Raw genomic sequence first — 13,851 nt, 5'->3', positions numbered from 1 at the left:
ACTAGAGCGGCTGCTTCCATGCTCTCCCGTCTTGAAAACTAAACTAGAGCCTCCATCTCGACGAACCTTCTGGGAAACAAAGCTGTGGCGGTGACCAAAACGCGCAACTCGCCCGGCAACGCCAGTAGCAGCAGCGTCGACAATGAAGCCGAGACCCCGCCCCGTCCCGTTCCGCCGCGGCCCGGAAGTCAGGGGTCTGGTTACGCCGCTCTAGCCTCGCTGTCTCGATGGCCACTCTGTGCGCCGCCCGCGCGCGGTGCTTGCCGGGATTTGGCGCGCGGGGTCGCTTTGGCTGGCCTGTTTCGGCGCTCCGCTGAGAGTCTCTGCTGCTGCCATGCCGGTCGCGCTTAGCCTCGCGGCCGCCCCGGCTTCGCAAGAGGCGCTGGAGAACGCGGGGCGCCTCATTGACCGGCAGATCCAGGATGGCCGCTGCTACCCGGACCTCTTCGAGCTGCTCTCTGTGCCGGCGCCCAGTGAGTTGGACCCCGCCGCTGCTGTTGCTCCTGCCCTTGGCTGGAGCCGGGATCCCGGGCGTGCTTTGGTGTCTCTGTCTGTCTGTACTTCGCTTCCTCCTCACCCCCAGAGGCTTGCAGTGCCCGAGTTGCTCTGCCTTAATGTGCAGCTTCCGCTGCTTCTCTTAGTCCGACTACTGCACAGATTTATGTGCCGCTTTTCAGCCAAAGTCCTCAAAGCGGTTTACATAGGAAAATAAGTAAGATGGTCCTCCTATCCCTAAAGGGCTCACAAACACCGAGTAGACACTACCAGCAGCCCACTGGAGGGGTGTTGTGCTGGGGTTGGATAGGGCCGGTTGCTCTCCCCCTGTTGAAGGGGAGGAGAGCTGGTCTTGTGGCAGTAAGCATGGATTGTTCCCTTTGCTAAGCAGGGTCTGCCCTGGTTTGTATGGGAGGCTACATGTGTGAGCAGTGTAAGATGTTCCCCTCAGGGGATGAGGCCTCCCTTGGAAGAGCACCTGTGTGCAGAGGGTTCCAAGTTCCCTCCCTGGCATCTCCAAGAAAGTGCTGAGAGAGACTCCTGCTGCAAAGCAGCTGCCAATCTGTGAAGACAATATTGAGATGGACCTATGGTCTGTCTTGGTATAAGACAGCTTCCTATGTTTCTATAGGAGACTCGCCACTTATTATCATAAACATAAGAGAATCACTGCCTAACCGGAGTTGCCAATTTTGACTGAAACGATTCCTGGATATCCCCCCTGCCCCCCGCCGCCAACCCCCCATAGCTTTCATAATATTCCAAGTAAACTGCTTGGAGCCTCTGGAGTCAGGTGGTATATAATAAAATAAAATATTAGGGCATTGTTTTCAGCAGTCACCTGAATGCTGGTACCTGGAAACTCCAGGCCAGTCCTGGAAGATTGGCAGCCCTCTCCTCCCTTGCATGTGTCAAAAACAGAGCATCTGCAGGAATTCTTCTGAGAGAGGGAAAAGTACATGCATACATTGTTTTGTTGGGATTTATATGTAAAATGTATAAATTGCTCCAGATTAATCCAACCATGGATCTTGCCTCTGCTGATGCCCGTAGATTTCAGTTCTTTCACATGGCCTGCCCTGTCTTCATGTTTTGGCAAGACCTCCCAAGGGTTAATCACTGAACAAGTTATTAATAACAGTGTTTGTGTGATGATGATATAAAATTACAAGCTTGGGTATATAGTGCTTTCAAGGGCTTGAAGTGCTTTACCTACACATAATATGACTCCTGCAACCAGGAGCTGGATTCCCATAAATGCCTCCACCCTAAACATTCTACCTTTTTTGTTGTGATTTAAATTGTAAAGTGCTGGATGACAAGTGGGCTATATGTAACTAATAACAGTTTTTAAAGGTTGATTAGCATTTTTTCTTGCATGATCTGGGGGGGAGGGCCAGAGTATTGGGGTGAAGAGATTATGGCCAGAAGGCCACCCCACGACACACACACACGGATAATATTGACCAGCCTTACAAGATTGTTGTTTATATCTCAGTTTTCAGTCTGAAGAGGTGCACAAAGCGAGTTATAATTCAGTAATGAAAAAGGGATTATACTTAGGTGGAGGCGCCTGCATCCTGATATATGGGGGGGGGCTGCCCGGTGTTTGAACCTCCGAACTGGGGGCTGATTGATTTTGGTGAGAGAGTTAAGTACTGCTGATGGCCCCACTTCTGGCTCCTAACACATGGCACAGTAAAATTTCCATTTTAATTTGTTCCGTTGCAGTTCTGTGCCTTCTGTTCCTCAGCCAGTGTCTCCCTATGCTTTCCAAGTTTTTTATTGTAAGCCTAACTTAGGGGAAACAAAATATATTCAAAAAGCATTAGTTGCTTCAGTTAAAATAATCAGGGAGAAGTACTTTGGGGCAGCCTGACTTCTTCCTTTTTGGCAGGACAAACTGCTGAGAAAAACAAACAAACATTAAATCTCTTAACATTCATGTGTAACTTGTTCTGTACATATGAAAGCCTTTGGGAAGAAAGATGGTACAAGCATATCTACAACCTATCAGTTTACTAATTTTAGGACAGACGATTTAGTTTGACGATTAATAATAGTTGAACTATACTCTGGGTCCATATTTCTGGTGTTTGATTTGATTTTTTAATCAATTATTGATATTTGGTTTTTAATTGATTATTTTTCTATTTAATAATTTATACAATCTTGATTACATACTGGTATTATCTCAAAAATATTGTTTGTATGGTGGGGGGGGGATAATGATTCAGTTGTAAACCTAATGATCTTTTTGTATTAAAGAGCATTCAAGATGTGTAGAATGCTTTTACATATTCTTTGCCTGCAATCCTGTGCATGTTTACCTGGGAATAGACCCCATTAGAAACAATGGAATAAGAACAGTCGTACCAAGACCCATTCAGTCCAGCATCCTGTTTCTCACAGTGGTCCACTGTTGCTCCCCTGCAACTGGTATTTGGAGACATCTTATCTCTGAGGCTGAAGGTGGCCTATAGACACCAGACTAGTAGCCATTGATAATAAGAACATATTAATAAGAGGGATTTTAAGAGATGTATTAAGATAAGAGGAATTTACCTCTGTGGGCGCCAGGAGTCAAAATCGGCTTGATGGCACACTTTACCTTTTAGCTTTAAAAATGTTTACTACTGCCCTGTCAGTTTTGTGTTGCAAGCTGCAGTTTCAGGAGTCAATTATCATGAATTTATATTTAATTTACTTAATTTAATTTACTTAGAATTTATACTGAAGTATTCTGGAATTGATAGTTGTTGATGCTATGGCTTGTGAAATGATTAATTTAATTGATTTAGATTTAAGGTGTGTGTATATTGACCAGTCCCTAGGTTTGTTGAAGGAAGTTCTCATGCGTGTTTGTGTGTGTGTGTGTGTGTGTGTGTGTGTGTGTAATTTTCTGATAGTGTAAATCTGTTGGGATTAAAAAACAATCAAACATTTAACTGAAACATTTAATTACCTGTTGTATTGTTTTTATGCTTCTATTTTATAGATTTTAAGTTTGGTTTGTTTTTATATTTTTTAGCTTAATATTTTTATTGTCTTTTTATTGTATGTTTTAACTTTTGTAAACTGCCTTGGGGTTGTCTTTTAATGAAAGGCGGTATGTAAAAGCAACAATCAATCAATCAATAAAAGTGAAAATATCCAAGCATTTTTTTTTAGTTTACTCTTCTTAATTACTCTCTTTTGGTTACTCTCCTTAATCTCCTTTACTATCCAATTACAGGTAGTCCCACAGTTTCTGGAATGTCAGATATGGATTATCCTTTACAAGGACCTGGCTTACTTTCAATTCCCAATCTTCCAGAAATAAGCTCAATACGGAGAGTTCCTTTACCCCCTGAACTGGTTGAACAATTTGGACGTATCCTAATGATAATCATAGTGAAAGGCCTATGAAGTATTGGGGTTGGGTGGGGGAGTGAATTGTGTTGGTAGGGTGTGTGCTCCAGGCCATAGGGTCATGTCTGTTTACTCCAACACGCTCTGTATCCCCCAGGCATTTTCTTTCCTCTCTCTCCCCCATCACTTCTTCTTCCATGGGTTCTGCCCCCGATCTCTCCTCTCCATGTCCCTCTCCCTCTCCTTACCAGTGGGTATATTTTCATAGAAACATACATTTTCACTCATGTTCATGCCAGTCAAGATTGAACAATCTGCTAATTGAGCAATCTAGTAATACAACAATTGCTACATTCATGCTTGTAAATATGAAGCTTTGCACATTTACAAATTTATAACTTCAGGCCTAATAAAGTGGGGTATAGTATCTTCTAGCCCTAGCACATTATTCCTTAAATCTGGGGACTTCAGATATGCAGTGCAATTGCATGATGGGAGTGTTTCCTGAGATCAGCAGGGCATGGCTGACCATTGACAGTGACATTTTTATGTGGAACTATGAAGATGGGTATGTAGATAACCTTAGAAATAAACTTTTTGTATGTAATTAAATTTGAAATTGGTTATAAGATAACATGTTTTCTGTGAAAATCAGATTGTTCTGTGTTCACAAATTCTGGATCAGATGTCTTGAGAAATAATTGCTTATTAAAACACTAGTCTTGGATTTAATGCAGCTTTTTTGTTGTTTGTTACAGAGGAGACCTTGCTTATTTTGATGGCCTCAGTGAAACCATCCTTGCTGTTGGTCTTGTGAAACCAAAAGCAGGTAACAGACTGTACAACAAAATCCAGTTGGAAATAATCACTTGGTCTTAAACTTTTTGAGAAAATCTGCCTTTAGGCATATCATTGTTTTTGTTCTGAGTTAGAAACAAAGATCTACATCCAAACGAATAGTTGTTTGCAGGGAATGCTTTCATGTGCACATGGAGAGGAGGGGCAATTTTCAGTGGAAACCCCCCACCCCACCCCCTTCCTTCTGCAACTGCCTGTACTTCCCACAGATATAACACTGAGGTTTATGGGATCCACAGCATTATATTTTTGGGAGACACAGGTGGCTGCAGAAGAAATTGCTCTTCCTCTCTGGGTGCATATGGAAGCGTTCCGCACACAAAGGGCTGGTTCACACGATTGCCAGCAATGTCTGTTTACCAGGAATTTGGAATTTCCAAGAGGGGAACACTTCCACAGAGCGTGCCTTGTGAGGTGTAAAACACTTGATCCTGGGTTGGCAGCACATCAACTGGAAACTTAATCAGGATTGAGAGGTTGAGTTCAGATCTCAGATTAACGATCCCAGTTAAATGTCCAGTTGGCATGCTGTCAGCCTGGAATCGGGTGGTTTTTTCCAGCTCACACAACACGCTTTGCAGGAGTGCACACCTGCAGGGAATCTCAAACTCCTGGAAAATGGACATTGCTGGTGATCATGTAAACTAGCCCTTAGTTGGTGGTTTTCCTACAAACGGGCCTTTTCCTACAAATTTTCCTACAAACTCGCCTTTCTGACTTTTATAGTATAAATCAGGGCTATACTTCTTTTCATGAGGTTTCATTACTGAAATTTTCCCAGAATAAGAAATTGTGCAAAATGTGTGTGTGTTTCTTCATGGTCTTGGATTATGACAATTTTTTGAGACCACTGTAGCCAGTTATTTAGAAGTTTGGGTTGCAATCCTAAACATACTTAGAAGGGAGTAAATCCCCTTGAACATAGTAGGACTTTTTTCTGAGAACACATGCGTAGGATTGTGCTTTAATGAATGTTTTGTTGCTAATAAGAATCTTGGATATTGACAGGTTTTCTTCTGGCGTTTTTTATTCATAGGAATTTTTCAGCCACATATACGACAGCTACTGGTTTTGGCTACTCCTGTGGATATAGTCATTCTAGGACTCAGCTATACTACGTTGCAATCAGGTAGTCCTAATTTTCTTTTAAAACAAAACTTTACTGAAGCTCTTTCTTTTAGAAACGAAGTGCGCAGTTACAGTTATAAACTAATTGTATGGTGTGATTAATGAGAATTACAAAATTGGAAGTGGTAGGAGGATGTTGATTTAAATTTTAATGCCAGGTTGACGGGGGGGGGGGGGGGAAACAGTAATGTACAGCAGGGATGAATCATACTTGAGGCTTGCAATAAATTCATTGTAGGTTTTTCTTATTCTTGAAATGGTTTAAGTTGCACTGTCCACCTATAAATCATGTGTTTTATTTAGCCACAATAAATCATGTGTTTTATTTAATCAGGTTCTGGAGCCCTTAATGACAGCTTATCTGGTGGAATGCAGCTTCTCCCAGACCCCCTTTACTCGCTCCCTACTGACAATACCTATCTGCTGACTATAACCTCTACAGAAAATGGGCGCATCTTTTTGGCTGGCAAAGATGGTTGCTTATATGAAGTTGCTTATCAGGTAAGGGAAGTCTGCTAGAGATGTTTATTGGGGAGTGATGGAAAGGCCTTCTTTCCCAAAAATTTTTTCAACAGTTGTAGGCTGGACTTCAGATTTCCTTTATGAACACACATGATATGCCAGTGATTGATATCATTGAAATTGATATGCCAATGCCAGTGTACCCTCTAACAGGGATTCCCAGATGTTGTTGACTACAACTCCTAGAATTCCCAGCTGCAATGGCTTTTGCTTGGGGATTATGGGAGTTGTAGTCAACAGCATCTGGGAATCCCTGTTAGAGGGAACACTGGCCAGTGCCCATGCTAGCAAACTTAATAGAACATAATTCTGGCTTTCAGAGTTGTGGTGGTGGGTTTGTCCTTGCCCATGTATACTGGCGATCCAGTGGAAGTGAGAGGCAAGATGGAATTATAGAACTGTGAAAAGGATTTGCTAGCTCAGGATCAGACTTCCCTTAAAATGATTTATCACCTAGATGGCTAGCCAGGAAATCATCTGTTTTAAAGTACGGTGTGTTTTGTTTCAGCTACTAAATGTACTTATTATTGGGTGGTTCAATAAAAATAGTTCATTGGTTTGCATGATTACCTAATGGTAACATTTCTTTATTTTTGTAGGCTGAGGCAGGTTGGTTCAGCCAGCGTTGTAGGAAGATCAATCATTCAAAGAGTACCCTTTCTTTCCTTGTTCCATCATTATTTCAATTCACATTCTCGGAAGATGGTAAGTAAAGCAAAATGCATAAATATAATACTAATGGTGAAGCATAGATGCATTTATGTTGGATAATAATAAACATTACAAGTTCTTGGCCCTTCTAAAAAATGGACATTTTAATGTAGATTCATACATTTATTCACTGTCTCCTTTCTTTCCAGCTTCAAGTCATTATAACTGTCACCTTCTTATTGCCAAAACAGTTTATCCTTACAATAAAAATAATGCCAATCTGTGTGTAGTTAGTAACTGTGCTAAACTTGAATTTGGAATTGCCTTATTAAAGGAGGTTTGTCTTATTAAAGGAGAGGAGGTTTGGTAATAGTGGTTGTCTTTTGATAGTCCAGTGATGTCTTCTGGGCAGCCTTCCATTACGAATGCAGGTCTCTTTTTCTAAATACAACGTCGTATATGTTAACAGGCATTAAACAAAAAAGAACTATGGATTCTAAACTATTCTTTAAACCTTTGTAGATCCCATTGTTCAGATTGCCATTGACAACTCCAGAAACATCTTATACACACGCTCTGAAAAAGGTGTGATACAGGTATGACTTTGGATAGTGTTTGCTTTCTGACTTGCTGCTGTGTATAAATTTAGTTTCCAAAACTCTTGAGTTAATTCCATGGATGGGTACTTGAATCCAGCCTCACTTACTATCTGCTCTACTGATTTTGTGCACATCTCTTTTTGACTTCTCACTAACAACAAGTTATTCTCTCTCCTTTTTCTGTCCATCCTGCACTTGCTTATGTATGCCTAAATACAATTTTACTTGGTGAGAGCTTCATGCAAAAACTGATCATAGAATTGCAGTACACTTGCATAGTCTGACCTGTTCACCATGCAGATGTGCTGTATGTTCCTCCACTTTGCATCCTTCTGCTTGGGGATCTCTGATGCCCTTCCCTGTGCTGTTACTAGCTTGCAGTAGTGGTGTGCATGGAACTGGCGCCTGCCATTTCAAAGATGTGTGTGGGGGATATCTTTAAGGATGGGGGAGGGTGCTCTTACTCCTCCCACCGCTTCCCCCCACCGGTGCTGTTTTTTAAAATGGTCCGGCAGGGTGGCAGCATACCTCCCTGCTGCCCCAGTGCCTCCTCAGGCTGGAAGTGCCCAGTGTACATGCACACATCATATTTAAGTACGCTGCCACCCCGCCGGACTGTTTTAAAAGACAGCGCCGGCAGGGGAAACGTGGCGGGAGGAGTAAGAGCACCCTCCTTCGCCCTTAAAGATATTCCCACCCCCACCCCCGGAACTGGTTCAGAGGCCCATAAAAGGGCATCCTAACCAGTCCGTGCACATCCCTAGCTTGCAGATTTCCCTATGTTCCTAAGCCCTAGGCTCTTAGGAACATAGGAAGCTGCCATATACTGAGTCAGACCATTGGTCCATCTAGCTTAGTATTGTTTCCACAGACTTGCAGCAGCTTCTCCAAGGTTGCAGGCAGGAATCTCTCTCAGCCCTATCTTGGAGATGCCACAGAGGGAACTTGGGACCTTTTGCTCTTCCCAGAGCGGCTCCATCCCCTGAAGGGAATCTCTTACAGTGCTCACACATGTCTCCCATTCAAATGTGAACCAGAGCAGACTCTGATTAGCAAAGGGAACAATTCATGTGTGCTACCATAAGATCAGCTCTCTTCTTCTGCGTACCCCGTCTTTGTGTCTTGTCACCCCTAATTTCACCTGTTTTGGGCTCCCCTGCATGCGGCTTCTGGCTCTGCACCCTGTCCAGGCTTGTTCCACTATCCATTCAGTTTAGGGGGTTCTCTTTTATTTCTCTCCAGTCAACTGCTCACCTTGGAATGCCGTTTGGATGCCATCCTCTTGTTGCCTTTTGGCATCTGTAAACTAGAGTTTGTAGCACAGTGGAAGGCTAAGTGAAAGGCTATTTTTAAATGCACTAAAACAGTCTGATTAAATTGCAGGTTTATGATTTAGGTACAGATGGTCAAGGGATGACAAGAGTGGCTTCTGTTTCCCAGAATACAATTGTTACTGCAGCTGGAAGGATTGCCAGGTAAAATGTCTACAATAAGAAAAAGGGTGTGACCTGTTTGTCTTGCTCGTTGCATTAAATCTTTGGGGGTTCTTTTGTGTTTACATGGTAACGGTTGATCAAATATAAACCACTGTCTTGGTTTTCTTTTAGGACCATCGATCGCTCTGTGTTCAAGCCTATTGTCCAGATAGCAGTGATTGAAAGTTCTGAATCGATAGATTGTCAGTTACTGGCAGTCACTCATGCAGGTAAAAATTCAGTGCTGTCTTTATTGATAAATAGCTTTGTATCCCAGTTTGGTTATTTACTGGTTGGTAGTGGTCCTTGTGTATAAAGGAGCAGGCACAGGCCTTTCATGCACTATGTGAGGGTAGTGCTCCACATCGAGGCCAATATGTGCAAATCAGATGATCACACCATCTTTGGGGGGGGGGCCTTTTTGAGGTGAGCAGAATCTTGCAAACTGGGCCATTGTACATGTGGACCATCACAGGGATTGCTCAATGCGCATGGTGTGTCCATGATCATGGTAGAGAGGAATTGTGTGTGTACTTGCTTTACCAAATGATGGCCATCTGTTAAGTGGATGGATTGTCCTGGAAGCTGGAAAACTTTTTAATGGCTTGTAGGACTGCTCATCCCAGCAAGCCATTTTTTGAAATAGTAAACAAACTGTTTTAATTTTTGCAAAGATGCTGACTGATGTGACAGAAAGCTTTTTTCTTCTTCAACTTGTATCATTAATAGGATAATTCAGCACTCAACAGAGTTATTAAGTCTTCTATCAAATATGCTCATCCTATTAACAGACACTCTTGCATTTATTTCCATAGGTGTACGAATGTATTTTAGTACATGCCCATTCAAATATGCTTTTGCTCGACCTTCAACATTAACACTGGTACACATCCGCCTACCCCCAGGATTTTCTGCTGCTTCTAATGTGGAAAAGCCCTCAAAGGTGCACCGAGCTCTTTATAGCAAAGGTAAGTTCTGGAGTTGAGCTTTCATCATTCATTTAAGACTCAACAAATACACCCCCCGTCCTGCAGAGAGAGAGAATTATGAATTTATAAGATTTCACTTGAGAATTTGTATCTACCACAGGTTAATAAATTATTATTCTCTTGCCAGGTGTTCTGCTAATGGCTGCTTCAGAAAATGAAGATAATGATATCCTGTGGTGTATTAATCATGATGCTTTCCCTTTCAAAAGACCAATGATGGAGACTCAAGTAATTGTTCTTATATTGCTATATTGCTTTGAAAGCAGAAGCAGTAGTTGTGAAAGATCTTATTTATATATATTTCTCTAAGGCATACCCATGGCTAATCCCATGCGTGGCAGCTCTCACAAGAGTTCAGAGAGCTGCCGGATAGCCACAGGATGAGTGGAGAGAAGAAAATGGTGGCGGCCGGGGCGCAAAAAAATGGCAGCAAATGGCGCTGGCTGGCCAAAGAAAATGGCAGGCAGTGGTGGTGTCCGGGGAAACAAGACAGCCAGGGAAGGAAGACGATGGAGAGCAGGCGGCAGGCGGGGAAGACGACGGGCGGGGCGGGCAGGCAAAAAAGTGGCGGTGGGGGGAGAAGGCGGTGGCGAACTAGGGGCACAAATGCTCTGCCCCGGATCAGCTAGTTATCATTATTTCGCCTGTTTAGATTTATTTCGTCTTTCTTAATCTAGACATGCTTTTTTGGGAATTCTCTGCCTCTCTAGGACTGTTAACTTTTTATCTATCATCCTGCCCTTTCTATTTTGACATCTGACTGCTTCATATTGCAAAGAAATTCCTAGCCATATTATAAGCTGAGTCCAGTTTCTTGCTTTCCTGATAACTGGCATAAATATTATTGGGGTGGGGGATACAACTGTGGATTCATTGCCCAGTGAAAAGCAGCTCCCATTGTCCCAGATATCAGAGCTATTCTATTAGTAGCCAGGGTCTCTTCTTGCTGTTGATATCAAGAACTCTGCCGACTCCTCTGATTCTGAATATTAAAATCCATTACATTGGTTTTAAAGTGTTTTCTCTGGATCTACAGAAATTTGGATAAGAATCCCTGTGCCAGAAAAAATCCACTTTATGTTGAGAGTGATTGATGGATATAATACAAGCTACTATAATATTTTGCATATTCTTAGGGAGCTAGTCCTGTCTAAGACTGTGCTCTAAAGACATGAGTTTTAACTCAAAAGTTTTTAAATATTTTAAATTTTGTAACCACCTAGAGATGTGCAGATCAGGCAGTATTAAAAAATGATAAATAAATAAATAAAAGGCTAACAGTGTACAGCCTCCTGAGAACAAACAGCATAAATATTCCCTTTTGAAGATGTAAGTAATCAGTAACAATAATGTGACAACACAAAGACTGTATACCAGACCCACACAAGAAAGCTCTCCATACCTAGTTCATTAGCTTGTGCAAATACAGCCAGTGCTAAGGCATGAGAAGGGTTTTTGGTTTTTGTACATGGGGCAAAGGAGCAAACATACCTCATTGAAGAAGCACAGAGAGCAAAGGATAGGTGGAAGCATAGACTACTGACTTGCTTGCATAGGAGCAAGCATGAGTTCAGTGGCAGCCATCTTAGCTGGAGCATAGGATCAAGCTACATGTCAGTCTTGTATAATTATTTTACGCTTTCCTCTTTCAACTCAGACTACCACATCTGTTGATGGGCATTCTTGGGCTCTTTCTGCAATTGATGAGCAGAAAGTTCAGAAGATTATAACACCATTGAACAAAGACCTAATTCCTATAACTGACTATCCAGTAGTTGTGCAACAGCACATGCTGCCTCCAAAGAAATTTGTACTCCTTTCGGCACAGGTATGTGGTACAGTTGCTTGTTTTAAAATGAAAAAAGGTTTCATATATTTTTCCAAAGGCAAATAAAATCATTGTTTGGAAAGGAATGTGTTTGCATATAAGGCCTTATTGACCCACAGGAATCTCTCGCCAAATTGCATCTTTTGAAGTAGCTTCACTCTGTGGGTTTTCTTGACAACTTTGGCAAACCACTTTTCATGCTTTGTTCTTCAGCTTTGTAAAACGAGATTCTTAATTACTTGTCTTATAAGGCTGTAGTGGAGATTAACAAGATAAGAGCTGTAAAACGTTTGGGCCTGTAAAAATGCTATAGAAATTTCTAACTTTTAATTCTTCCTTTTAGGGAAGTTTTATGTTTCATAAACTCAGACCAGTAGATCAGCTGCGACATCTCTTTGTGTGCAATGCAGGAGGTGACGGAGAAGAGATTCAAAGATTTTTCAAACTGCACCAGGTGAGAGTCTCTAGCGTTCTCTGAAAAAATACTTCAAGTGACTTTCTATTTATGAGTCTGCTGTGTATTCTATTCCTTCCAATTTGTTGTTCTTATGGTATTTGTTGAATTTAGAAGGTTATACAGTCATAGTTGATTATGGCCACGGTAGTGTGTCTGCATTTAAATCTAGCTTTCCAACAACATTAGTAATTTGCAGACCATATTAATATAGTATTTTGTTATAGGAGCATACCAATTGTCTTGTTGAATTAGACCATTTTGTCCACTGTGCTGCCCACATCAGTGCCCACTCGGATGCTTCTAGATTATAGCAATAACCTGTTGTTGGTCCCTAGTACAGTCGTCTCTCATCAATTGCAGTTTTCCCAATCGCAGATTTGAGTATCCACGACTGGGAAATTGTGGCTGCATTTTCGGCAGTTCAGGGGGTTAATTCCGGGGGTCAAGGGGTGATTTTCGGGGGCTGGGGAGATTTGATCTATTTTTTAACCTTTTTTTTGTGTGGTCTGTCTGCGATTCCCCTAACCCCCTGTTTGCCATTGGTTTCAATGGCTTTCCAACCGCGAATTCGCCAATCCTGAGGTTTTCCAGGAACGGAACCCTCACGGTTGGTGAGGAATGACTGTATATGATAATCAGAGAGATCTTTAAAGTGTGCAGGACCTTGCAGGGTAGAATTCTAAAGCTCCTCATGCGCTCTAACAGCATTGTGTGTTAGTGTGACTGTTGGTTTGGCGGTTAGAGCTCCAATCTCATCAGTTCCTTTCCAGCCGCCTTAGCGTTCACCTCGTTGGACTCTGCTCCTTGTCCAGTCGGTTTTATTAAAGAAATGTATATGGATTGTCACCTCAAGCAAATTGCTTCCAAAGATTTTTCCAAGCATGCCATTCTGTGCGTTATTTTCACTTATTCATTGTACAGAGGTTTGAGCAAATGCAGGACTGTTAAGTGAGTTATGACTCTCTCTGACTTACAGCACCGTCATATACATATTTACTTGAAGATAAGTCCTGCTGATAGTGAGTGTGCCTAGGGTTGTAGCCTTAAATTTCCCCCCAATCGAATGCCTGATCATGTTTTAGCATTGCATGATATAGGAAAAACTGCATCAATATTCACTGCTGCTGGACGAGGATATCTCATGTGGATTATCCTTCCCAGGTGCTCCAGAGTCAGGACTTAAAAGTCTTCAGCTAATTTACTTAAGAGCCTGGGAAGGATGAACCCACCCAATACTTTCTGGTCCTGCATCCAGCTCCAGAGACAGCCCTTCCCTTTACCTATCTGAGGATTGTCTCTCTTTTCCCTCATTTAAAAAAAAAATCTCCTTTGCCTTTGTTTACAATTCAGTTCTCTCCTCTTGAATTACTTTTTTCTTTGACTTTACAAAAAAACAAAAAACCTTTTTGTCCTAGATTTATTTTACCTTCAAGCTTGTGCTCCCTTCAGGCTCCTTCACGCTTGCCCTTCCTTCTTCCCTTTCACCTCCAACCAATCC

General features: G+C 42.0%; 1 protein-coding gene across 1 annotated transcript in view; it reads left to right on the top strand.

Annotated features, from left to right (window-relative positions):
- Positions 1 to 233: 233 nt before the first annotated feature.
- Positions 234 to 13,851, top strand: part of NUP155 (nucleoporin 155) — a 72,162-nt gene continuing 58,544 nt past the window's right edge. Inside the window, exons 1-14 of the mRNA XM_053297191.1 lie at positions 234 to 473; positions 3,731 to 3,868; positions 4,318 to 4,414; positions 4,605 to 4,675; positions 5,741 to 5,833; positions 6,167 to 6,333; positions 6,954 to 7,059; positions 7,528 to 7,601; positions 8,988 to 9,079; positions 9,212 to 9,309; positions 9,895 to 10,047; positions 10,196 to 10,296; positions 11,726 to 11,896; positions 12,240 to 12,350. Of these exons, the coding sequence (XP_053153166.1) occupies positions 335 to 473; positions 3,731 to 3,868; positions 4,318 to 4,414; positions 4,605 to 4,675; positions 5,741 to 5,833; positions 6,167 to 6,333; positions 6,954 to 7,059; positions 7,528 to 7,601; positions 8,988 to 9,079; positions 9,212 to 9,309; positions 9,895 to 10,047; positions 10,196 to 10,296; positions 11,726 to 11,896; positions 12,240 to 12,350 (1,611 nt within the window). The 5' untranslated portion in view covers positions 234 to 334. The remainder of the gene's footprint in view (positions 474 to 3,730; positions 3,869 to 4,317; positions 4,415 to 4,604; positions 4,676 to 5,740; positions 5,834 to 6,166; positions 6,334 to 6,953; positions 7,060 to 7,527; positions 7,602 to 8,987; positions 9,080 to 9,211; positions 9,310 to 9,894; positions 10,048 to 10,195; positions 10,297 to 11,725; positions 11,897 to 12,239; positions 12,351 to 13,851) is intronic.

The sequence above is a fragment of the Hemicordylus capensis genome, chromosome 2 (genome assembly GCF_027244095.1).
Source record: "Hemicordylus capensis ecotype Gifberg chromosome 2, rHemCap1.1.pri, whole genome shotgun sequence".
Lineage (NCBI taxonomy): Eukaryota > Metazoa > Chordata > Lepidosauria > Squamata > Cordylidae > Hemicordylus > Hemicordylus capensis.
This window is presented reverse-complemented; position numbering and strand designations above follow the sequence as displayed.